Genomic DNA, 25,390 nt, shown 5'->3' with positions numbered 1-25,390 from the left:
TCCTGTCATTCCCGGAATCTAGGAGGGCCTCCTGGGGTCTCAGTAGAGCTGCCTTCTGGTAAGTCCCTTCCCCAGAGGCCCCTCCACACCTCCCACAGGCCCAGCTGTGCTGGCTGCCCTGGCCTGGCCCCCTCCAGGCTCCTCTGCAGGTGGCCCTGAGGCCCAGGGGTGGGTGGCTACCCTTGCTGGCTGGCCCTACCCGTCCTTCAGGGGCCTCCTTCACCACCACCCCTTGGTTTACAGGAAGTGGAGCACTGATGCCTGGCAGGGAGCAGTGAAGACCCTTTGGAAGGTGGGTGGGGCCGCTGGCACTAAGCAGGTGGGAGGCCTCCCTGGCCTGCCTCCCTCTGAGCCCCCAGGGTGGCAGGCTCTCCTTGGCATCACTTCTGCCCGTGAGAGCCACACAGCAAACTCATTCCATAAGAGAGGTTGAGCAACACGCTGAAGCCCCGTGGGCCAGGCCAAGGAGCACAGATTTAACTGGAATCAAGCAATTTATCTGAACCCAGTCAGCTTACTGATGAGTAGCGGGTAGGGCGGCTTCCTTCTCAACCGCCCTTCCCAGAAGGAAGGGTGCCCCCAGAAGGAAGGGTGCCCGTGTTGTTAGATGCCACAGCAGCCCTTTTGGGCAACAAGCTTCTCTTTCTAAGACACCATCCACCTCCACTCCTTCATCCTGGGAGAGAAGGAGTAAGTCTCAGTGCCTCGGCTCCCCGCCAGCCTCCCCTGCACCCTGGCGCCATCCAAGTCTTGGGGTCTCTCTGCCCCAACATTAGTTCTCCAAGTCTTGGGCCAAGGGAATGTGCAGGCCTCCCCTGGCAGTGACCTGACAATGCCCACCTACCCTGGCAGGGCCCAAAGTCATGGCTCAGGTGCGGACCTGCCTTTGAACCCTAGCGATGTGCCTTTGGGCAAGTCACCTGTCCACCCTAGCCTCACCCTACACTGGCATCACGAGCAGCCCCCACCTCCTGGGGCTGCTGTGAGATGGACTGGGTCGGTGCGAGGTGGGTGGAGAGACTGGTTCGCGGTAAACTTTCAGGGCTGCTCAGTCTCATTGGTACCAGTTACAAGAAACAGAAACCCATCTCCCAGGCGCTTAAATCAAAAGGAGCTTGAAACACAAATCAAAACCGCTATGCGACACCACTTCAAACCCATTAAGATGTCGATTATGCAAAAAGAAAGAAGGGGAGGAAGGAAAAAACAGAAAATAACAAGTGTTGGTGAGGATGTGGAGAAATTGAACCCATTATGCACTGCCAACAGGAGCGTAAAGTGATGTGGCCACTGTGGAAGACAGTGTGGCAGTGCCTCAAAAAGTCACACAGAGATTCTCTGCGAGCTAGCAGTCCCACTTCTCGGCTTCCACCCAAAAGAACTGAAAGCAGGGTCTCAAGCAGAAACGGGCACGTGGACGTTCACACACAGCAGTGCTACTCACAGTGGTCAAAAGGCAGAAGCAAACCAAGTGTCCATCAGCGGATGAATGGATAAAGTGTGGTCCATCCAGACAACGGGACAGCATCCAGCCTTAAAAAGGAAGGGAATTCCAGCACCAATTCTGACACCACAACACACGTGGACCTTGAGGACATGATGCTCCGTGAAATAAGTCAGCCATAAAGGGACAAATACTGCGTATTTTCTCTTACAGGAGGCGCCTAGAACAGCCAGATTTATAGAGACAGAAGGTAGAATGGTGATTGCCAGGGGCTGGGAGAAGAAAATGGGGAGTTACTTGCTACGGGGACAGACTTTCAGTGAAGGGTGATGAAAATGTTCTGGAGATGGATGGTGGTGATGGTTGCACAACAGTGTGAATGAACCTAATGTCACCATACTGCACATTGACAAAGGGTTCAGATGGTAAGTTTTATGTCATGTGTATTTTACCTCCATTTTTTAAAAGTTTAAAAATACTTTAAAAAAAGGCAGATTAGACAAATATGGGAAGATATTAGTAATTATGGAATCTGGATGATGCTCTTCAGGGATTCACTATGCCCTTCTGCCTACTCTTGTTCTTTGATTTTTATTTTTTTATTTTATTTTTTATTTTTTCACTTTATTTTTGGGGGAGGTAATTAGATATTTATTTATTCATTTATTTATTTAGTTATATGGAGGTACCGGGGATTGGACCCAGGACCTCGTGCGTGCTAACCATGCACTCTTTCACTGAGCTATAACCTCCACCTCCTGTTCTTTGATTTTTTTTTTTAAAAAAAACTATTTTCATTATAAAAATGAAAAATAAAAAAAGATGGGGGTGGAGACAGCTCAGTGGTAGAGCATGTTCTTACCATGCAGGAGGTCCTGGGTTCCATCCCCACTCCCTCCATTTTAAAAAGTAAATAAATTAAAAATATAAAAATGAGAATTGAGTTATCATTCCCACCTCTTCACTCCCTTCTAGCAAAGTCAGGCACCTGTATCCTTGACCTTGGGCACAGCTGTCTGTCTTTGTCTGTTCAGGCTGCTGTAACAAAGTGCCACAGACCGGCTGGCTTATAAACAATATATATTTATGTCTCACAGTTTGGGAGGTTGGAAATCTAAAATCAAGGCACCAGCATGGTCAGGCTCTGGTGAGAAGCCTCTTCCTGGTTCATAGCTGGCACCTTCTCACTGTGTGCTGATGTGGTGGGAGTGGCTGGGGAGCTCTGGGCCGGCGGGGGTCTCTTTTATGAAAACACTACCTACCCAAGGCTCTAACGCCTAACGCCGTCATCTTTGAGGGTTAGGATTTCAACATATGAATTTGCAGGGGACACAAACCTTCCGACCAGAGCCCCACGTGACCAACTTTGACCAATGGGATGGCAGCGACCTGCAGTTGAGTCTTGAACCGCGCATGCACAACAAACCTGCTCTCTCGCACGGCTGAAACAGCGAGGGAAAAACACACCTAGGGCCGCCTGCTGGTCCAAGGAGGACAAGAAACATGGAGAAAACCTGGATCCAACCCACAGCCTGGAGCCAAGCCCAGCCCAGATCTGCTGAACCCCAACAACCCACATATGTGAAAGCAAAAAATAAATGCTTACTGTGGAATGCCACTGAGATTGTGGGGCTGTTTGTTATGGGCCTAATTATTGCAGTAGCTGACTGACACAGGGAGCTGCTCATAGAACCCAAGGGAAGTCATTAGTCAATATTGCAACTGACAGAGGTGCTCTCTGGTTAAGACAAGTAGAAAAGTAGTTTATGGGTGCGTCAGTTAGCACAGAACGGCCTGCACAGGACAGCCCTGCTGGACCCTCACTGCATGATGTCTGACCCTACCATAGGCCCCATGAAGGCTGCTGGGATAGCAAGCAACCAAAAGGACAGATGCCTGCCCACCACGGGCAGGAGTGCAGGGAGGGGCTGGAGGCAGGCTTGGGCTCTCAGCTCTGCGTCTGCCCCCGCCTCGGGCGCAGACCCCATCAGACAGGGACCTTCCTCAGCTCCCGGGCCCCGTGCATTCAGCATGCACCAGCTTTCCCAGGTCCCACGAGCCCAGCTTTGGCCGCCGCCGGGGAGGACTGCTTCTCGTGCTCAGCTGCAGAAGCCCTTAGGTGAGGTGTCCCTGAGCTCCTACCATCACCCTGCTGAGGGCAGGGAGGAGCGGTTCCCAGAGAAGGAAGAGGAGGTGGGCAAGAAATAGGTGTCACTGCAAGGGGGAGGGGGGTTGAGGACTGTCTCAGAAATGTGGGTTCGAGCCCTGGCCCCACAACTCACTAACTTGTGACTTAGGGTCATCGTCTAAGTCAGGCGTCACATGAAAGTCAGCTGTTGCACAAGACCGCCCCGTCGGGCTGTCGGGCTGTACTGAAGTCCCTGGCACACAGCAGAGGCTCAAGAAAAGCAAACAAACAGCGATGCTGACAGCAGCCCAGGAAGGAGAGCTGGGTGGCCGGGGAGGGCAGCGGGCAGCCGACAGGAGCTGCAGGCTGGGGACGGGAGGTGCCCCCGCCCAAGGCACTGTCCTCTCTGCCCCCAGATCTGCCTGAGTCTCCTGCTGGAAGAGGCAGAGGAAGAGGGAGCCCACTGATGTGGACCCACACCCACAAGGCAGCCTCCTGGGCACAAAGGTGGGGGATGGAGGGTGGAAAGAGGACGGGAGAAACTGGCCAAGGTCATCCCAGTTCTCTGGGGGGCTGCCCAGGAAGAGCCACTCCACTGTGTCTCCTGAGCTCTGCCCTCACCCTCAGACCCCCCTGGGGTTATCTCCAATCCTCTGTCCCCTCATCTCCAGGTGCATGAGTCACTCAGTTCTCTTCTCCCCTCTCCTCCCCGACAGATCAGAGCTGTCACCGCCTCCCCATCCCCACTGCAGTGGTCTCAGCCCAGGCCCTGCCGTGGCTCATTAGGACCAAGTGCTCGGGTTTCCAACCGACTCCCCAGCTGGGTCTCCCCTCTGCCATCCATGCGCCCCACAGCTGCAGGGCTGGGGTTTCTAAGGCAGGTCTCCCTGGGCCTGCAGGCACCTGCTCTCATGTTCACTGGTGCCCAGCAGCCACAGAGGCAGGAGGTCCCCTCAGGGCATGGCGCTCAGGGTCCCCACCTCTTCCTCCACGCTGGTCCCCGGGGCTGGCTGACACAGCAGAGCGTGGGTCCTCACGCCAGGCCAAAAGGGAGCGTAAGCCCAGCTCTGCCACTCAGTTTCCTCGCATCCATTTGTTCGCTCATTCATTCAATAAGCCCTCACCTGTGCTAGGTTCTGGGCACAAGCCCACGCCCCTGCCTTCATGGGGTCTACACGGGAAGATTAAATGAGTTAGTCCCTGTAATGTGCTTAGAACAGGGCCTGGCTTGGAGTAAAAGCTATAGGAATGTTTGCTATTATTGCTAGTACCCATCTAGCAAGCCAGCCTTGTGCAGGCTGGCAGAGCCCACCCCTCTCCGTCCCACAGATGACCAGTTGTTTACACGCCTGCCCCCCCCCCACCTCAGCCTGGAGGGCAGGACGACTGCCTACTTTCTTGTCACTCTCTAGGCCCACACAGGGGCTGGGGTGCAGGAGGAGTGCTGGATGGAGTGGAGAGAGACCCGTGGAGCCCCAGGCCCCCCATGGCGGGGTGCCTCTGCCCCAGAGGACATGGGGCCCTGCCCAGAGCCAGGACAGGACAGGAGGCCAGCGTGCTGGGCAAGTGCTCCTGACATTGGGACAGTCCTTGGGGGAAGGAGGGTCCCCACTTGCCTCTTGGAAGATAAACAGGAGAGCTGGGGCCGAGCGGCAGAACCTTGCAGCAAGACGCCAGCAGGCGGGGGCTGGCAGCCAGCACCCACCACTGGGAGAAGGCAAAGGCTGAGCCCTGGTGTGCCCAGGGAACCCTGAGTGCAAACTCAGTGTCAAGCTGGGGGCAGGCAGCAGGCACAGGCATCGGAGCCTTCCCTTCCTCAGCTACAGGAAAGCATTTACAGTCAATAAACGGGCTAATTAATTCTCTTAAAAGACCTCTCAATTATTCATCCTGGGCTACTGAGAGAACAATTAGAGCATCTCCCACCCTCAGCTCTGAAAGTGGAAACAGGCTGGGCCGCAGAGTTGGGCCCCCTGGGCCCGCACAGCCTCAGGGTCCCCAGGGGCCCCTCCCCCATTAGACAGGGAAGGCTGTACCCTGGGGCCCAGCAGAGCAGAGCCCCTCTTCTTCCTCAAGCTTTCAAGCAGCCCACTTCCTTATCCTCACTTTTCAGGGGAGGGAGCCGAGACTCCGAGCGGTCAGTGACTTCTGCCCAACAGCCCGTCAGAGCAGACCTGTGGACACACAGCCAAGCAGCTGGGTCGCCTAACTTGAGCTGGGCCCTCCCTGCCTCTAGGAAAGAGATCTGTGCTGGGAGGAGGGGCAGAAGAGGAAGAGGGGAGAGCTCATATGGCCAGCAGCTGTGGGCCAGGGTGGGTGGATCTGCCACCCCACCAAGTGCAGCGGAAGTCACCCCTGGACCGCAGCAAGGGCCCTCGGGTTCCACCGGTAGCAGCCCTGGTGCCCCAACAAGACTCCTCTAAGGTGGGCGAGTGGGAAGCTAGCTTCCCTTCTCCCCTCCAACTTCCTAGAGTTGCTTAAGTCCCATCCTGGGGCCTTGAGGGAGAAGGTAGCCGGCCTGTCCCCTGTCCACCTTCTCCTCTCCAGCCCAGGTTCCCCACTGCCAGCTCTCACTCCCCTGACTCCCCCAAACAGCGTCCGCGGTCGGCCGGCAAGCGGAGGGTTAACTCCCAGCCGCTCCCAGACCGCGCAGAGTGGGGGGCGGGGGGCCGGGGGCGTGCCTGTCGGGAAGTATGGATTTCTGCAGTGGTTTTACTGGAAAAGCTGTAGCTGAAGGTGGGAGGGGGTCACCATGGCAACTTCTGGCTATGGGAACAGGTTGGTTGGTGGGAACCAATTTTTCCAGGGGCCCAAGGGGGCTCGGCTGGCGCTTGGCACCCGGAGGCCCCTCAGCTGCCTCTCCGGGGGGGGGGTCCTCGCTGTCTTGGGGAGGCACAGAGACCCTCCCCAACCTGGAATTCTGCTTTCTCCGCCTCCCTCCAGCAACCCTCCCGGGCCTGGGCCCCTGACTCAGCCGCCCCGCCCCGCCGCTGAAGCGCCCCCCACACCCGAGCTGTTAATCGATGAACCAATTACCCAGGGCCGCCCGCAGCTCGCGGGAATCTCCCTCTGAAAGAGCTTTACCTCGGGAGAGAGCCTCGACTCTGTGGCCAGGAGTGAAATTCAGGGAAAGCCATGGATGAGACTCCCCATCCCAGGCCTGGCCCAACCGAGGAAGCCTAGATTCCAAGGGGCCAAAGAGCTCACTCCATCCGGGCCCCCACCTGGCCCCAGACGGGAAGATTCCAGCCCCAAGAGGCAAGTTCAAGGAAGTCCTCCCCTCCCCCAGCACAAACACTCACACCCTCCTAGCGAGGGCCATGGGGCCCCCTCCGGAAGCCCCAGACTGGGAGGGGAGAGCCAGCCCCCACCCCCCGAGGCACAGGAGGCTTCAGGGTGCACCTTCAAATCTCGACCCTCCCTGCCCGCTCTCTGCCCCCTAGGAATTCCTGGCGGATAGGGTCGACCCCGCCCAGCTCCCCACCCGGTCGCGCCATCCCCGCCTCCCCGAGTCCCCGGACCTCCCGTCGGGATCCTCTGCTACGCCAGCATGGCCGGCGATTCAGCCCTAGACCCCAGAGGGCCTCCTGGGTGCGGGCGGGACCGCGCGGGTCAGGCCAGGGCGCGCTGGGCACTGCGGGTGGGAGGAGTCGGGGGCTTCTGGGCCCTCAGGCTCAGGTGCCTGGGGGCCCTGAGGATTGGCCTTGGAGCATCTCCCCCTGCAAATCCTGCAAGCGCAGGGTGGGCGGGTGCGAGTAGGGGGTGTTCCCGGGAGGCGCTTCCAGGAATTTTCAGTGGCGCTGCCCAAACGGCCAGGAATGGAGGGCATACGGAGGACATAGCAACTGAGGGGACTTGCGGGGGAAGGGGCCAAGTGAGGGGACGGACCCGGGCCACTACCCTCCCCTTGCTCCGGGAAAGACCACCCTCCTGAGTCCACGTGGGCATCAACCCCTGCTCTGCTGGAGGTCCTTAGACTGATGACTCCTCTAGACCTCAGTTTCCTCATCTGTAAAATGGGTAGGATAAGGCCACTCCTGTCTCCAGCGGGCGGTGAGCACTAAACGAGACCACAACGCCCGGCAGGTTAATAGGTGCGGGATTACAAAGCACCCCCACCTGGAAAGAGCCAGGACCCTTCTTAAGGCCTCCTGGGTTGCTGCTGAGAGATGTGACTCCATCCTCATTCGCTTCCCCCAGGGACGCAACGGGAAGAACCGGCCCCCGGCCTGGCGCCGCCTGTTGGCGGGACCTTCGCAAGCTGGAGCCTAGAGAGGTTAAGTCAACCCGCCCCAGGTGTTATCTCCCGCAGGCCCGACACCGGAAGCGGTTTCCCAACGCCCAGCTGGGCCTGAAAGAGTAAAACCGACCATGAATGGGGTCCTTCCTTCCCTCACCCCCAGGCTGATTTAGGGGACACCTTAACCGGCTTCCCCCGCTCCCTACTACTTCCCCTCCAGTCCCCTCCCTCCGCCCCCCGCGCCAGCCCGGGGCTTCCATCTTGCTCTCTCGGATCTGCCGAATCCCGATAAAACATTTGGGGGAGATAAGTGCTGCGTATAAATAATTAAGACCACATGCATATTCGCCAACAAAAAAAAAAGTTTAAAACCCCTATTCCGGGAACAGCTGCCTGTGTGGGGCCAGGCGGGGCTGCAGAGGCCCGCCCCCTCCCCACTCGCTCCTCGGGGAGGGTCTGCCAGAGGCTCCTCCCCCAGAGGGCCCCGCCCCCAACCCAGGGGGGCTGTCTTCCTGCCTGGCCCACAGTGGGCCTGGGCCGGGAGAGGGTGGCGGAGGGGCTGTGAGCCCGCCAGTGGGGTGAGGGAGACTAGCACCGCCATGGGGGTGGCCTTCATGCACCCCCAAAGGCCAAGCCCCTGGGCAGGGTCCCCCACCCCAATGCCAGGCAGGGTCTAGGCACCCATGGATGCCCAATGAACATTTACTGAGTAAACAAATAAAAGAGCCAGCCATTTAACTGACCCCCAGGTTTCAGGCGGGTGTCTCTCCTGAGCTCCGGCAGAGAGCAGGCAGCCCTCATTCCCCATGGCTGCCGACACCTTTCCCAGTTGCAGTTGGAGGGCCCCAGGTGAGAAGGCAGGAAGAACTTACAGAGGGAGTCAGGCCACAGGCCTGGAGCGTACAGCTGCCCTCCCACCTCCTCTGCAGGAGGGTCAGCACGGGATGGCCCAGGGCCAAAGGAAGGCTTGCCCTGCCATGCCCCTGCTCAAGGACCTGCCAGGGCTCCCTCCTGACAGCACCGTCTAATCTACCATCCAGTGCCTGTGTGGGAGCTGTCCCCGGGGGCCTGCCCTCCCCCAAATGCATGTAAATCCTGTCCCTCTCTCTGGGCCCACTTCCCTTCTTTGGAAGGAAGGCCCTTCACCCCTCTACTCATGGTTTTCTCATCCACATCTATTCAGGCATTTCCTGAACACCCATCATGTCCCAAGCCCCTTGCTAGAGATGCCGAGAACAAACGACACGGGTCTCGCCTTCAAGCAGCCGGCAGCCCAGTGAGGGACACCTGCAAGTGACCAGTGACGGGGCTGCTCTGAGGTAAGCCAGTGCAGAGGAAACGGAGAAAAGAATGCCTTGGCAGAAGCTTGAGGGCTATCATGGAAACTTCCTGGAGGAGAAGACAAGCTGAGTTCAGTCTGGGGATGGATGGGGTTCCTCCAAGTGCAGAACGGGAGGAAAGGTGGACCCTCCAGGAGCTCCCAGCACTGCCCCCTGCTGGCTCTACACACACCTGTGGTCCTCGCACCAAACCTCTGAGGTATGGGTTCCAGTCCTGACCTTACTACTTATCAGCAAGTTACTCTACCTCCGGGACCTCAGTTTCCTCACCTGTAAAATGGGGATCATGGTCCCAGCTGTGCAGAGCTCCTTGCGATCTATCCTCAGCCCTCTGTCCTCAGCAGGAGACAGAGCATCCTACCCTGGCACCCAGCACAGGCTGAGAAACCTAATAGGTGCTCAGCAGCTATTGACTGGTGGGTGGATTGAGGACCTCAGCATTTTCTTCCCGATCTTCCTTCCTCAGCAAACAAACCCCAGCAGGGAGCACCAGTCTCTGCTCGCCCAGGGCTCGGGGAGCGCACTTACACTCGGGACCTCAAGCATCTTGTTCAGTCACCCGCCCACCTGACCAAGAACATGTGATGGCACAGCTATGTCCTGCCCCTACCCTGGGCCCTGCGGGAACGTGACAAATATTTGTTTGTGGAATTAAGCACTCCAGGAACAAAGCTCCTCCCAGGCACCCAGGGCTAGAGAGAAAGGTGAGAAATCTCAGAAGGTGCCAGTCCTGGGTGCTGCCCTCCATCCTGAGCAAAGGGTTCTTTGGGTCTTGATCAGAGGGCCCAGCCATGGCTGCCTCTCTCCACACCCCAAGCCAGGGCAAGCTCACTCTTGTCTCTGCTCCCAATGGGAGCAAGTACCCACCAGAGAGACGCCCAAGCCCCATCTATGCCCGCGACAGACCCCCCATCACCCCCATCAGGCCAGCTCAAGACTCTTCACTGCAGCCAGCCATCCAGGTCCCTGAATGTGGAACCTTCCTTCATCCTGCCATCCTGGACGCTGAGCCCAGTAGGCAGGTGCACAGGATAAAATGTTATAAGACCTAAGAGACAGTGACCTTCAGACCTTCTCACTGTTGGGGTCACGCACCGCCTCATGAGGAATGTGTGCGCTCGTAACTCCATGTGAGCTCCGACCTATGTATGTAGTTATTTACAGGTTGTAAGTCTCCAGGACTGTATGAATCTATTACTTGTATTATAAAATATCCACAAAAGATAGACATTTTAAAAAGGACGAAATGTAAATACTAAGCATAAAATTCTCCTCCCAGCTCAGGAGATCATTCTGGGTGTCCCACTTTGGAGACCAAAATCAGGGAGAAGCCCCTTGGGCTCCGCAGCTATGGGCTCCCTGGCAGCTTCTGTACTTTGGCTCATTGCCCAGCCTCACCTTCGCCCCCAAACTCTGCCTGCTTCCTCTGACGCCAGCCATGCTGCCAGAAGCTGAGGGAGCCAAGCCCGGGGTGCCCAGGGGTTCCCCAACAAGGGCCATCTCCCACCTTCTGCAGGGCTGCCGGGGAAGAGAAATTGGCACAAGGGACAGAAACAGACCCACAGGGGAGAAAATAACAGAAGGCTTAGGGCTCCTAGAAGACAAAGGTCCTGCAGTTACAGCACGGAGGGAGGGAGGGCGCTCTTCAGTACTAGGTAACCGGGTTCAAGTCGCACCTCTGGGGTAAGTGAGTGATGGAGAGGCTGCCTCTAGAGCACACGGCAGGTGTCCATCACGCGGGAGTCGTCACTGGGAATACTGTTCATAAACAAGGTAGGTCTGTCCCCAGGGCGCCAGACGTCTGTTCCTGGATTCAGAATCCAGTAGAGGCTGGGCAGCCATTCTCCCCCACACCCCTGTGACCTTGACTCCTCTGGGAGAGTTGGGGAGACCCACCCAGGGTGGACACAGCGGACAAGCCCTGGAATTCTGCAGCAGAAGCCGTTTCCCATCCTTGTCCCTGGGAATAAGGCTAAAGGAGACTCTTGGACCCCAAAGCTCCGACTCCTTCCGTCCAAGAGTTCCGTCCATGTCTGCTCCAGAACCTTCTTTGTCCTTCTTCCCACATAGGCTCTGGCCCTGGTGGCTGCAGGGGTCGGGGAGGCAGGGGAGGGTCAAAGCGGAAGGGCGCTGTCCTTGGGTGCTCTGCCACGCTGAGGGGCAAGCCTCCCACCATGCAGGACCTGGGGCTCTGGCCTCAGGGCCTGTGGCCCCCTCGTCCCCGGGTCCCCTACACCCAGCACACGGTCAGCGTCTGTGGAACTGGACCCATTCCAGATGGGCCGTCATGCCCATGACGATGGCCGGCATCTGTCCTTCCCGCCTCGTGGGCCAAGGGGCTGGGGCAGAGGCCCCGGGAACAGGCAAGGGCCCAGCCAGCACGGAGCTGACCCCACGCCTCGGCCGAGGCCCAGTAACAGGAAGCGAGAAGCTGATGCCGGTAAGAGCGAGATTCGAGAGATTAGAGGTCTGCTGCCTGATCAGAAGCTGCCTGGAGTTGGAGGACAAGTTACTGGAAGGAGGAGGAAGCTGCCGCAGTAAATAACGCCAGGCCCCCAACACTGGCCTCCAGCTGACGGGCGCAGGGCCTGGGAGGGGGCAGGTGGGCCAGATGGTACAAGGGTCTGCTCTGGTTGCAGCCAGGGCTGGGGGTCCTGGGGAGGTGCGAGGGTCAGAGGGTTCCCTGGGCCCAGCAGGTGGGGCCTGAAACTCAGGGCGTCTCCAAAGCTGTGCCCACGGGCCATCCGCAGGCCTCCTGCCCCTACTGCCAGGCATATGCTGCCCCATCACCTAGGGAGGCCCTTCAAGTGGGGACCCAGCCTGGGGCTTGCTGGCTCCCCCAACAATCCTCCCTGCCCCCACCCCAAAGTGATTCCTGGAAGGCTGGCCGATTCCTAGCAAAACCGAGGGCACCCTGGGGGTACCGTCCCAGCCCATCTCCTAGGACTCCAGCCACTCCATCCACCTGCTTGCCAGGCTTCACCCTGGGCTCTTCTGTCCCCCAGGACCCCCAGATTCCCAAGGAGCCCTTAAGACCCAGAGCTCCTCGTGGCCCGTCCCCTGGACCCCAAGGTGTGGGCGCTTCTGTGGAAGGGTCAGACCCTGACCCAATCCTGAGAGGCTGAGCCCCTGGCCTTGCGCACTCTGGGAGGGGCTCCTGAGAGGCAGCAGAGGCCTCTCACCCCACTGGGGGTCACAGAGCTGAAAGGCCTGTCCAAGGCCACTTTTGTCCCCAAAGCCTTGGTGGCATGTGCCTCCTGTCCTCCCTTTCGCTTCCAACTAAGATGTTCCCCAGCCCCTCCCCAAGGCAGGGCGCTCTGATTCCCACCCAGACCCGGGCCAGCCTGGGCCACCTGGGGTCGGGGGAACTCAGAGCCCCGGCACCACCCGGGCGAATTCTCTCGGAGCTAGTTTCCACACCCCGGGGTAAGAAAGTGGTTACATTTAATGGGGAAGCAGGACTTCCAGACTTCAGAAGATAATTAGGAGAATGTCATCATGACCTTGAGGAAGGAAAGCGTTCTTAAACAAGACGTTAATCATGGGGGGTGGGGATTTAACTACAGAAAACGAAGACTTTGTAATCCATCAAGAATTCCACAAAAGTGGAAAGAGAGGCCACAGAAAGGGGGAAAACGTTTTTGCCAGACAGAGCTAAAGGAGGGTTCGCATCCAGCATATGGAAGTAACTCCGCCAAAACCAAGCGGAGAGAAGAGACGTAATCAGGCTTCTCGAGGGAGAGGAACCCGAGTGGCGAAGAGCTCAGAAAAGGTGCTCAAGTTCGTCACTTATCAGAAAGAGGAGATTAGAATCACAAGAAACCACCCCACGTCCACCAGGATGACTGTTTTGAAGTGTGAAGGTGCCTGGTGACGGCCGAGGTGGGGAAGGGCTGGGAGTGTCTCTAAGGAGGCGAGAATTGTCGCTGCCTCAGCGCTCCTTCCCCAGGAGTCTGCCCTCCAGAAACGTGTGCGCAGCTGCCCCGGGAACCCCCCCCCGGGGGGGGGGGTGAACGTGCCTGCACAGAAACCCAGTCTGAGAGCAGCCAAAGGTCCCCTGTCTCACAGGGCGGGTGAAGAAATAAACCGCGCACACAGTGGAAAACCACACGGTCGGGGCAAGAATGAACTCCAGCTGCAGCACAGCACGGGTGAATGTGGCGGCAGAGTGTCAAAAAAGGAGCCAGGCACTTAAGGGCACACATGGCCCCATTCACATCAAGTCCCCAAAACTAGCAGCACTTGGCTATTGCTGGCAAAACCACAAAGCAGAGCAGGTCGTGATCACGACAGTCAGACTGCAGCATAACTTCTGGCAGAGGGAGCAGCTGTGCACGGCAAGGAACCTCCTGAGATCCTGGCCATGTTCTATGTCTTGATCTGAGTGGCAACGACACGGGAGTTTATATTTATTTGTAAAACTACAAATATGCTTCATGCACTGTCTGTATTATGTTGTGATATCCCATTACTTTAAAAAAAAAAACAAACACAAGCGTTAGGCATTAAGACAGAAATGAGCACTGGGCAAGGGGAGAGGAAGGGGGAGGGAGCAACCCGGGAAATAACAGCACGCCTGTGCTCAGGATAAGGGGCTCCAAAAACTTTTACTTTCTCTAAACAGGGCCAGCGAAGAAGCCGGCTGGAATCGAATGCCGTGGCTGCACAGCAGAGGGCAGGACCCGGCTCAGCCTGGCCCAGCGCGCATTATGACGCAGTTAACACTGCGGGGCGAGCCCCCTCCTGTAGGTCTCTCCGCGTACATCCTGGGTGAAAACATGCGTAAAGGAGGTGGGCGTGCCTGAGCACGGGAACCTGAGCTGTCAACCAGCCTGGGCACTCAAGGACGGAGGCCGTCAGCAATCGATCATGAACACGCCCCCCATGCCAGGGTACAGGAACAGGGAAAACAGGAGAGGCGCCGGTCCTCCTCCTGGGCCCCCCCCAGTCCTCGGGGGTGTACCTACCACACCGCCTTTCACTTCACCAGTAAAATCTATTTATAGCACACTCTCTGTCTCCTGTTAGAAATTCATTTTTTTCAGGTGACTAAGAACCCAGGTAACTTTTTTCCCCTCTTCCCGGTAACACAAGTATATCTGAGCATCCACAGTGCTGGGTACTGGGGATCCAGCCACACAGACCCCCCTAGCCCGGCTCCTGGCACTCACGGCCCAGGAGCTCGTGGACGGAGGATGCGAGTTGTGTGGTTTCCCCCTGGCTTGCAGAGTGCAGACTCCCCCAGCTACCATGTCCTCAAGCCCACGGTGGGCTGTCTGCAGGGCCCACCTGCTGAGCAGTGGGGTGCAGACCCCACTGGCTCTGTTCTCTCTTGGTCTCCCCCACCCTGCTTGGATTTCCAGAGATGGCTCTGGATGGGACGCCTCTGATGCGCTGCTGTCACTTTTGTTTCCCTCCCCAGTGGGGGAGGCACAGGGGCTTGGATAGGCTCCTCCCATCCCCTTCCCTCCCTCCCAACAGCGCACGTGGCCTTGACACAGCGTGGCCCCCGTGGGCGCTAACTGCGACCCACTGCCGTGCCCTGCCAGGGCCCCCAGGCCCAGCACTCTGTCCTTGGCCACCCCCCAGTCTGCGGAGATGACAGTACAAACAGCTTTCCCTTGACTCCCAGGCTACCGGGTCGGGACCCGGGCCAGCGCCCTACAGATCCTGCGGGCTCAGGGCCAAGAGGCTGGGATGGGAAGGACATCTCCCCAACCTGTTTACAGGACCCAGGCCGCTATCTACAGCTCCAATCTGCTGCCTCCCTTTATCTCAGCAGGGCCAGCCCTGGGTTCCCAGCAGTGGCCTCCCCGCTGCTCACTTCCTGCCAGCGGCCCAGCGTTACAGGAATATGCACACTGAACTTGGCTCGTGCATGTGTGTGTGTGTGTGTGTGTGTGCGCGCGTGCGCGCACGCACAGGCGCCCACACCCCAGAGCCTACCGCTGGAGGGGTGCCAGGGAGCCTGGGGTGCTGGGAGAGATAGCCACCCCAGTACTCATAGCTCCCAGAAAGCCTGCCTGCTGTCCTCCCATTACTCTGGGGAGTGGCGAATTATCTCCAGGCCAGGGAAGGGGCTTCCTGGGGACCCCCTAACTTTCCCCATGGGGAGCCTGAGACTGGGCCAGGGTCTGATCCTCAACCACTCCTGCATCCTCCTGCCCTGGTCCACCCAGGTCAGAGCTCCAGATGGGGCTCCTTGCCTCACACGAGTGTCCACATTGCCTGGGGGTCCCAGGGTCAGGGGAAGCTGGACTGTGTGTCACCCTTATCAACCATTCAACTGGAATAAACTGAGTGCTGTGGGCCGGTGCTCAGTGGGGTACATAGGATGCTGCAAAGGTTGATAGTGTCCTGGCCCCTGCCCATCACCTGCAGGCTAAAAAGAGATGCTACAGGCACCCTAGAGAGAGAGTCGCCTCCTCCCCCTCTGGACCAGGCCGGGGAGCTTCCCGGAAGGAGCCTCTCAGCTGAGACAAGACGCAGAAGGTGGTAACCAGGGACACGTGCCGATGGTTGGGGTTTCCGGGCAGAAGGAACAGCAGGTGCAAAGATCTCGGGGTGAGAGTGAGGCCAGCGCATTCGGGGAACAGAACAGTTGCCAATAGCCTGCAGTGGTGTGAGGGAGACAGCTGCGAGGATGTGGCCAGGGAGGCAGGAAGGGCTGCATCCTAGGGGCAGGGCAGGAGCCCAAGGTGGCCTGACCCAGGGCAGGGGCCATGGGGAAGGGGGCATCTGATGCATGAGGTGGGCAAGTTTGCATGGAGGCAGGAGGACCCCCCCCCACCTCCGGGGTGGCAGCTGGGGAGTTGGCTGGACTCTCCTTCTGGACACGGAGTGGTGGGGAGGGGGCAGGCAAGGCTGGCTGCATAGGGGGCTTCTGGCTTCTCATCCTGGCCTGGGAGCTGTAATCTGTCCCCAGTTTATCAACAAGGTGACCCAGATCTCAGACACACTCCAGGGACACATGCACACACATATACACATGCACACAGACATACACGTGTATACCCAGGTACACACACACGTACAGGCATACCACACTGTACTACAATTCGAGACTATTGCTTTTTCTTTCTTCCTTCCTTTTTTTTTTAAACAAATTGAAGGTTTGCAGCAACCCTGCAGCAACCGTGCATCGAGCTTGTCTGTCAGCACCATTTTTCCAAGAGCATTTGCTCACTTTGTGTCTCTGTGTCACATTTTGGTAATTCTCCCAATATTTCAAACTCTCCATTAACAGAAAGGTTCCAACTCGCTGAAGGCTTAGATGATGGTTAGCCTTTTTTAGCAATAAAGTCTTTTAAAAATATTTTTAAATTAAGGTATGCACACTGTTTTTAGAATCATGCTATTGCACTCTTAAAAGACTACAGTGTACTGCAAGCATAAATTTTATATGCAATTATTGGGAAACCAAAAAATTCGTGTGACTTGCTGCTTTATTGTGATATTCACGTTCTTGCAGTGGTCTGGAGCTGAACTCGCAGTATCTCTGAGGTCTGCCCACACACACATGCAAACACATACTTACACACATGGTTACATATACTCCCATACATGTACACACACATGTGCACACGTAAACAATACTCACACAAATGTGCACGCTCATGGACACACCAACATGTGCGCACAACTTATACACATCTACGTGTACACACACATACACAGACACACAGGCACACGCGCAGGTACCCAGACGCCGCCCCCCACCCCAGACCAAGCCTTGGTCAGAAGATGTCCCCTGATGATGAGACCTCAGAAACACTAAGGCCTCACTGCCCCAGGAGGGACCTCCATCCCTCTCCCTTGATAGCCCGTCCTTCCTGCTCCCCCCACACTGGGGCAAGCCACCACTGGGTGGCAGGGCTGACCCAGGTGCCCTGGGACGAGGGAGGAGGCGATATGCAGTCACATGGTAGAAGCAAGGTCTGCTAGGCTCAGCGTCCCCGGGGGCGAAAGCCAGCTCCCTGGGAAACAGCTCTGCTATGGGAGGAGGAAGCCCAGTGTGGTGACCAGCTATGTCTCCGTGGTGGTATTCTTGGGGAGCCCTGAGCCCCCTGCCCAGTCCCCGTCCCTGAGGTTGCTGTGAGGGCCAGCAGGGAGGCTGGGGGCGGGAAGCCTTGGCAAACCGTGAAGAGCCTGTGGGCAGAATGCCCCGCTGTGGTTCTGCGGTGCCTGGGGGGTGCCTGGCGGTCCAGCTGCTTGCCCCCTTCTCCTGCTCCCCTGAGAGCTACCATCACTGCCCCAGCCCCTCCCTTCCTTCCCACAGAGGCCTCTGCTCCCCGCCCCGCATTTCCCAGCAGAAGGGCTGGAGCCAGACACTGAGATAAGGGGCTTGTTTTCTAAGGACCCGGAATTCGGTGGAGACTGCAGGTCAGGGCCAGAGGGCGCTGCGGTGGGGGAGGGTGCAATGAGCCTTTCCTTTCGATGGGGGTCCTTGGGGCCCCAGACCCTACCGGGCCTTTCAACTTCCGCCCTTTCAGGATGGCCCCACCCGCACAGGGGGAAGGGAGAGAGCTTCAGGGAGGTTGCCCTGACCCTGGATGTAGCTGTTGGGCTCCTCCCTCCTCTGCTCCCGTCTTCCAGCCAGGCTAGCCATTTTTCAGGGCCTCAAACACTCCAGCTGCCTCCTACTCCTTTGCCCACACTGTTCCTTCTGCCCAGAGCACTCTTGCCTCTGCCTTTGTCTGATTAACACCTTGCTCTGTCTTCAAAGCTTAGCCCAATCACTGCTTCCTCCAGGAAGCCTGCCCTGATGCCTCCACCAGGCCTGATCCATTTTCTCCCAGCGCCAACAAGCAGCATCACCTCCCCACCCTGAGGACCTGACTTCAAGAGTGGGCTGCTCTTGCTTTCCTTCACCGCAGACCTGACCTGGAGCAGGCAGAGCTCTGATGGACACCAATGTCTAGTGAAGGGTGAGAACCCTCTTCACTGAGGGGTGCCCTGATCAGGGACTGTGGACTCAGGGCCCACCTCCTCCTGTGGGGGAGACAGCTGTGGCTCACACTCCAGGAATGGGAGCCACCGAGCGAGGCTGGGCACCCAGAGGGAGGCAGGCCTGTCCTTCCTGAGTGAGGGAAGGTCACCCTGCTGGAGGCCCAGTCCAGGCTGTCAGGCTGCACCCCACAGCTGCAGCACCAAACCCTGGGGCCCTGGGCTGTGACCAAGAACCACGACAGAGCAGCAACAGTAAGAGAGAGAACACTCATAGGGAACACTTACTATGAGCTGAAAAACCTTGTCATCAAATCCTCAAAACAGCCCATTTTTCATTTAAGGAGACTGAGGCTTGTCCAAAGTCATATACCTGGTAAATGGTGACTTGAATTAGTTGGAGCCCTTCACTGCTACAAAGCACTGGCCCTCACTACAAGCAGCCCGCCCCTCAAGGGCCCCAGATATGGAGGAAGGGGGCTCTCCGTGCACCCCTCTCATTCCGCCTCCATTTATGCCCCTGGAAGTTGGACGCTTAGACCTGTTGCACCACCTTTGTGTCCCTCTGCCCGGCACCTAGACGATGCCTGGTCACCAATAGGTGCTCAATAAATCCATACTGAAAAAAGTAGATGACGGGAAGCTACTTTTAAGAGGCAACGTAACATAGTGGCCACCTTCTCGCCAAGTGACCTTAGGCACTGTCACTGACTCTGTGCGTCTGTTTCCCCATCTGGAAATTGGATGGTCATAGTACTCGTTTCCTAAGAGCTGTTGGGAGGTTTAACTGCGTTAACGCTTGTGAAGTGCCTAGGACAGTGCCGGGCACGCGGTAAGAGGCACGTGCTTTATAAAAACTTGCCTGGTCTCTGTTTCTTCGTGGGTAACACTTGCTCTGCCACATCTCGGGTTTGCGCGTCTCACGCCGCGACGAAGGCTGAACTACAACTCCCAGCATGCCGCGGGGCCCTCCTGCCGAGGTTCGCGTGCTGCCCGCCGCGACGGAGGCTGAACTACAACTCCCAGCATGCCACGGCACACCCACCCTTCACCCCGCCAGCCGAGGTCAGCCTCGGCCAAAATTTGGAAAGTCCTGCCACGTCGATCCCGCCGCAGTCGGCCGCTCTCTCCCGGGACGGTCAGGGCGAGGGGCTGGGCGCTGCCCACGCCATGCTCCGCGGACTGGCCTGGGCCGCGGCCCAGGGGCACGGGGCCCTCTGGGCGCGGGGTTCTGGGAGCCTGGCTGGGGTCCTGACGCACGTGGTGGACTTGCGCAGCGACACGGTTACCAAGCCCGGGCCGGCCATGAGGCACGCCATGGCCGAGGCGGTCGTGGGGGACGACGACTACGGCGAGGACCCCACCGTCCGCGGTGAGCCCGGCTTGCAGGCCGGGGCTGGGGGTCCCGGGGCGACCCCAAAGCGCTGTCCGTGGTGCTGGCGGGAGAGGTGGCCCGGGACTCAGGGATGGCGGCTCAGCTGGGGACTAGGCGTCCTCGCTGCTCAGTCTGACCCATCACTCATGAACCTGTTAGAAATGCAGATTCTCGGGTCCCACACCGGATCTGCTGAGCCAGAATCTTCAAGTTAACAGGATCACCAGGTGATTTCTGTGCTCGTTAAAGCTGCTGATGAGACGGGTGTTGTCTCATCTTGCAGAGGAGGGCTCCGAGACGCTGAGCTAGGCGCGCAGGGCTCCACACCAAAGCAGGATCTGAACCCAGGGCTGCTCACTCTGGAGCCCGTAGCTGTTGTCCCGCATCCACCATCTTCCCACATGAAGACAAACAGAAAACCCACCTAGAACTGGGGATTCTACAAAGGCTACACCTCCCGAGGAGTGGGTTCTAAAAGCCTAGGGAGTGTTTTCAAGATGGTGACCGGTACCCCCACCCTGGGTTGAGAGTTGCTGCCATAGAGAGCCATTGCTATTGCTGGGGTGTGTCAGCTGTGCCAGGGGCAAGCCACAGGGTCATCCCTTGAGCCCCAAGGGCCCGGTGGGGGGGGGGTCAGGTGGTGATGGGGATGACCATGCATCCAGCCAACACCCATTGTTGCCTGGAACTTCAAAGACGCTGAGCCCACGGCTCTGCAGGCATCCCTGATGCAAAGACAGTCACCCCCATAGGGGTGAGGGAGGTGCTGGGGTTAACATGGATCCAGAAGGTGCCTTGGGGACTGGGGGTGGGTGAGGGGAGACATGGGACTCACAGAAAAGAAGGACTTTGTGGGGGAACCTCATAAAAGATGAATGAAGTGCTCCACCCCCAACCCTGGGCAGGGAAGGGAGCGCTGGTTCACCGGGCAGGGGGGCAGGGGACCCACAGAAGCAGAACAGAGGTAAGAAAGGTGTTCAGGGTATGGGTAGGGAATGTGGCTGGAGTGTAGGGTATAGGAGGGCACCTCTGTCCCTGAAGAGGGAAGCAGAGGCCAGATCCCACAAGTCTTGAATGTCATGGCAAAGGCTTTGGACTTGATGCCACAGGCATAGGGGAGCCACAGCAGACTTTAAAGCAGGAGCCGGAAGCCCCACCCCACTCCAGCCCCTCAGAGTCTCCCCTTCTGAGGGTTCCTGTCCTTCTGTTCTGGGAGAGGAAGTCAGCAGAGAAACCACAGGGCCCCACCTGCAAGGGACTGATGAGAAAGGAAGTAAGACAGGTGTGAGGTCTGGGTGGGACGGGGGGGGGTTCAAACCACAGAGTTTCAATGTTGAGGAGAACATGGCCCAGGAGGGGGCAGGGCACAGAGGGTTGACTGAGGGGCCCCTGGACCCAGATGTGTGGCCACCAAGACCACAGATGGCTGCTGGCAGACCAGGGCTAGACTCCCAAGCTCAGCTGCTCACTGCAGCCTTGGGCAAGGTGTCCTCATTGGGACAGGGACTCATGGGGTCCCAAAGGAGAGCACCTGGAAAAGTGCCATTGATGAAGCCCCCGCCCTCATCCCTTCCCGCCTTAGAGCTGCAGGCCAAGGCTGCGGAGCTGCTCGGGGTGGAGCGGACCCTGTTTGTGCCCACAAACACCATGGCCAACCTCATCTCTGGTGAGCGTGGGGTGACCTCCATTGGCCCTCCAGGCCCTCCCTCCATGCTTCTCCCTTTTGTGCTAGGGGCTGGGCCAACATCAGTGGGGCCCTGAGCCATCTGGATGGGCTCAGCCAGGCCCCCAACCCCACAGAGGAATGGAGGGGAGAGTGAGGTGGGGGAGCCTACGCCCCTCCCCTAGCTCCCTCCTCTAAGGGTCTCCCTGGGCCTGGCGGGCAGCCTGTCTACACTGCCCAGTCTCCAGGTTCTTGTGACCACACCCTCCTCCCACCCCTTCCTGCCTAGGGTTCCTGCACTGACCTTTGTGACTTCAGTGTGCGCTGCCACACCTTTGTAAATTGTCCCTTTATCAAACACTCCAGTTTCCCAGAGTGCCAATGCCCTGTTCCCTGCTGGGACCTGACAAATGCCCGTGCCCTGGGCTGCTTGTCCCCAAGAGGCAGCATTGTGGCTGGCCTCCCCATAAAGGAGATGCCCTGCTGCTGGGCCGTAGGGCATGGGGGTGTAGGCTGTGCAGGGCCCAGTGATCCACCAGGTCATCATCCCAACCTTGTGGAGTTAGTGGGATGGTTTTCCAGCACATGGCAGGAAGGTGTCTTGAAGGGGCACTGTTTCCTAATTGGCATAAGGCACTTGGGAGCTAGCCGTGGCCCTGGGGGTCAGCCCAGCTAAGCTGGGTCGGGGCAGACAGGCCCCATGGGACCCAGTGCCAACACTGCCCCCACCCGGTCTACCTTAGTGATGTGTCACTGCCGGCGCCGGGGCTCCCAGCTCCTCCTCGGGCAGGAATGCCACCTCCACGTCTATGAGCAGGGCGGGGTGGCTCAGGTAAGGACCTGGCGGCACCCCTCACCTGGGACCATCACAGGATGCTCGGCACTTGTGATGGGAACCTGCTTCCCAGGCACCAAGTTGGGACCTGCAGAGAGGAGAAGCAGCTGAGATGGTGGCCTCTCTAGGGGAGGCAGGAAGGAGAGCCATACTCAGATTGGCCACGCGGGGGCATGCTTGGCTCAGGCCAGCCACCAGTGTGCCCGCTGTGCTAAGCACCCTGCTGCCACCTAGTGGGCACCCAGAGCACTGGGCGCTCAGGGCGGAGGGACAGCAACCTCTTGGGCAGACACATTGCCTTCTGTCCTCCCCATCCTTAGCTGGGATGTCTGTGCCCATGGCCACAGCACCGGGAGAAGGCTCCATGGCCCAGAGCTGGGGTGGAGCAGACAGGACAGAGATAGGAGGTGCTTCTGGAGCTCTGGACCTTATCCTCTGCCCCCAACACACCTGCAGATCGCAGGGGTGCACTCCCACCCCCTCCCAGACCTGCCCCATGGCACCCTGGACCTGGCTGAGCTGGAGCGGCTGATCACACGGGGCCTTGGGAGCCCCTACCACCCGGTCTGTGAGCTCATTTGCCTGGAGAACACCCACAGCAGCTCCGGGGGCCGGGTCCTCCCCATCAAATACCTCCGCCAGGTAGGCCCGGCCCCACCACTGCCCCACCACCATCTAGCTGCTGGCTTCCTGTCCCCCTGCCCCTCTCCTGGGGCTTAGTCCCTCTGATACACGCTGTGGGTGCCCAGCAGTGGCCAAAACTGCTGTGGGGGGCACAGGTGTGGTCCGAGGCTGCAGATGCAAAGGGAATCATTACCCCAGTTTAGAGCCCCCTGTGCCCAAACTTTCCTCCATAGAGCAGAACCCACTGCCCCCAGGAAGGTGAGTCTCCAAGTGGCACCAGGTTGGCCTGGTCATTCCGCCAGGGTGGGAGGGCTGAGCTCTGCTGCTCTCCTGTGTGAGGACATGAGTGCTAACTAACTGTCCAGACCCATTCCTAGTCCAGCAGGACTGAGGGCATCCTTCTCACGGGGCTGCAGTGCAGCTGAGATAAGATGAGGCATTTATCGCTCGGACCACTGTAAGCATTTGGCCCACAGTGATGGACCATAAAAGTGAGCTAAAGCCCTTATCAACCCCTTTCACAGAGGGTGGCATCAGGCCCAGGCCACAGAGTAATTTTTTAGGTTCCAGATGGCCAAGCTGGTCACCAACCCACTCTCTCGACTCAGACCCCCTGTGCTTCCTCAAGGAGTCAAGCCCAGTGACTTTCTGGAGACCCATCCTCCCTCCATTCCTCCCCCCAGCCTGGGCCCTCTGACTGCCGCCTGCACCTTGCCCACAGGTGCACCTGCTGGCCCGGAGCTACGGGGTCCGGGTCCACCTGGACGGGGCCCGGTTGATGAATGCCGCGGTGGCTCTGCGTGTGCCCCCTGCTCGCATCGTGGAGCACTGTGACTCTGTGTCTCTCTGTTTCTCCAAGGTAAGGAAGCTGCTGGGCTGTCCCCAACACGGGGGGTGGAGGGGGGTCCCCAAGCTCCTGTGCTGGCGGCCTCTTACCCTGGGCCCCTCTAGCCCCCTCCCCTGGTGAAGCCACAGTGTCTGCCCCTGTCCCCTTGTCCCCTCCACCAGCCATGCACACCACTGGCCAGCAGACAAGACTCTCTTCTCTTCCTCCAGGGCCTTGGTGCACCAGTTGGGGCCCTGGTTGGGGGACCCAAGGACTTCATTGAAGATGCCTGGCGCCTCCGGAAAGCCCTGGGTGGGGGGATGCGCCAGGCGGGCGTGCTGGCCGCGGCTGCCCTGGTGGGACTGGCTGACACTGAGGAGGTGCTGCTGAGGGACCACCAGAATGCCCAGAGATTTGCCAAAGGTGCCGGATACCCTCCCCACTTCCCTTTGGTCCCAGGGGTGTGCTGAGGGGGTCCCCTGTAGCAGGACCCAAATCCCCAGCAGGTGTGCATCCTTCCAACTCTAGAAGGTGAAGGTTAGCCTCTGAGCCAGTAAGGGTGGCATCCAGGGGACCAGAGTGCTTTAGCGGATGCATCCTGTGCAGGGCCTGGACCAGTAAGTGCACAGTGGGTGTCAGGAATTCTTATTCTCTATAGGATCCAGCAGAATGTAGCCTCTAACTTGGGTCTTTATATCCATTGAGTCCTCACAACAACCCCATGATATCCCCACTTTACAGATGAGGGAACTGAGGCCCTGAGAGTTTAACTGATTTGTCCAAGGTCACACAGCTGAAACCCAGCAGAGCCAGGTCTGGCCATGTCGGGACTAAGGCACCCTCTTACCCTCCCACTACAGTTGGGCTGCCCCCTGCCTTTCCTGGGGTGACAAGGCTGGGGTGGTAGGGGCAGTGGTGGGGTTTTGGCGTTGGGCTCCACTCACCACAGGATCTGGGCCTAGGGCTCCAGGAACTGGCGTCACCCGTCTGCTCCGTGGACACCCCCGTGGAAACGAACATGGTGATGGTGAGGGTGGACGGGCTGCCGCCCGAGGAGCTGTGCCGGCGCCTGCAGGCCGTGAGCGCCGACGAGGTGGCCCAGACCGGCCACGCGGTGCACGTGCTGCTGTTCCCCTGGACCAAGCGGTCAGTGCGTGCCGTGTGGCACCGCGACGTCTCGGTGCAGGACACTGAACTGGCGCTGAGGAAGTGGGCGTTTGTGCTCAGGCAGCTGGGGCCCTGAGGACAGGGTGATGGACCCTGTCTGTGCCCTGGCTGGGGTGGAGGTGGGGAGTGGAGGTGTCCCCAGGGAGCGGGCAGAGAAGAGGCAGTGAAACAACACCCCCGTTAACGGCTGGTCTTCTTGGGCCCCTTCACTTCCCATGACACTGGGGGTGAGGCCTTTCATCTGTTCTTCTAGCAAACCCCAAGTGCCCCTGTGTCCGGGACAGGGGCCAGAGCACGCAGGGCCAGGCGGGACCCCATGCTGGCCCCTTCCACAGCCCAGGGGGCAGCATGTGGCTCAGGAGAAGCATCTTGTGCTCGGGGACACACAGGAGGAAGCGTGAGAGGACATCAGAAAGGGACACTGGTGCTGGGTGGCGGGGTTGGGGGCTGGGGCCTTATCCTGCAATCACCTAATGTGTATTTACCTTTTTAAACAATACAATGTTTGCTTACAAAATGATCTGTCTTTATTGCACATAATTTGGGACTGGATCTCCTTTCTGGCAACTCCTGGGGTAATTTAGGCAGACTCGGTGGTTAGGACCACGCTGCTGAGGTCAACTAGAAGCCCTGGACAAAATATATTTTAAAAAGCCACCCAAGAAAGAAGGGGGAGGGTATAGCTCAGTGGTAGAGTTTATGCTTAGCATACACGAGGTTCTGGGTTCAATCCCCAGTACCTCTATTAATAAATAAATAAGGAAACTTCCTTACCTTCCCCCAGAAAATAAAAATAAACTTA

At 58.4% G+C, this 25,390-nt stretch overlaps 1 protein-coding gene and 1 long non-coding RNA gene across 3 annotated transcripts; both read left to right on the top strand.

Moving 5' to 3' along the window:
- Positions 1-1,653: 1,653 nt before the first annotated feature.
- On the top strand, positions 1,654-14,162 carry LOC123615580 (uncharacterized). Of its 2 annotated transcripts, XR_012499674.1 has the most exons (5): positions 1,654-6,830; positions 7,773-7,848; positions 8,996-9,131; positions 9,619-9,856; positions 13,777-14,162. It is a non-coding gene; the product is annotated as an uncharacterized LOC123615580 (long non-coding RNA). The 2 variants fall into 2 exon arrangements; XR_012499673.1 differs by lacking the exon at positions 9,619-9,856.
- A 4,971-nt stretch (positions 14,163-19,133) lies between these two features.
- LOC105065597 (uncharacterized) lies at positions 19,134-25,074 on the top strand. Its single transcript, XM_010950701.3, has 7 exons — positions 19,134-19,470; positions 21,056-21,139; positions 21,880-21,968; positions 22,428-22,613; positions 23,317-23,454; positions 23,652-23,844; positions 24,384-25,074. The coding sequence occupies exons 1-7, from the start codon at positions 19,269-19,271 to the stop codon at positions 24,662-24,664; spliced, it is 1,173 nt and encodes a 390-aa protein (XP_010949003.2). The 5' UTR covers positions 19,134-19,268; the 3' UTR covers positions 24,665-25,074.
- Positions 25,075-25,390: the final 316 nt, after the last annotated feature.

The sequence above is a fragment of the Camelus bactrianus genome, chromosome 16, assembly GCF_048773025.1.
Source record: "Camelus bactrianus isolate YW-2024 breed Bactrian camel chromosome 16, ASM4877302v1, whole genome shotgun sequence".
NCBI lineage: Eukaryota > Metazoa > Chordata > Mammalia > Artiodactyla > Camelidae > Camelus > Camelus bactrianus.
Note: the sequence above shows the minus strand (reverse complement) of the source record. Positions and strands in the feature narration are given on the sequence as shown.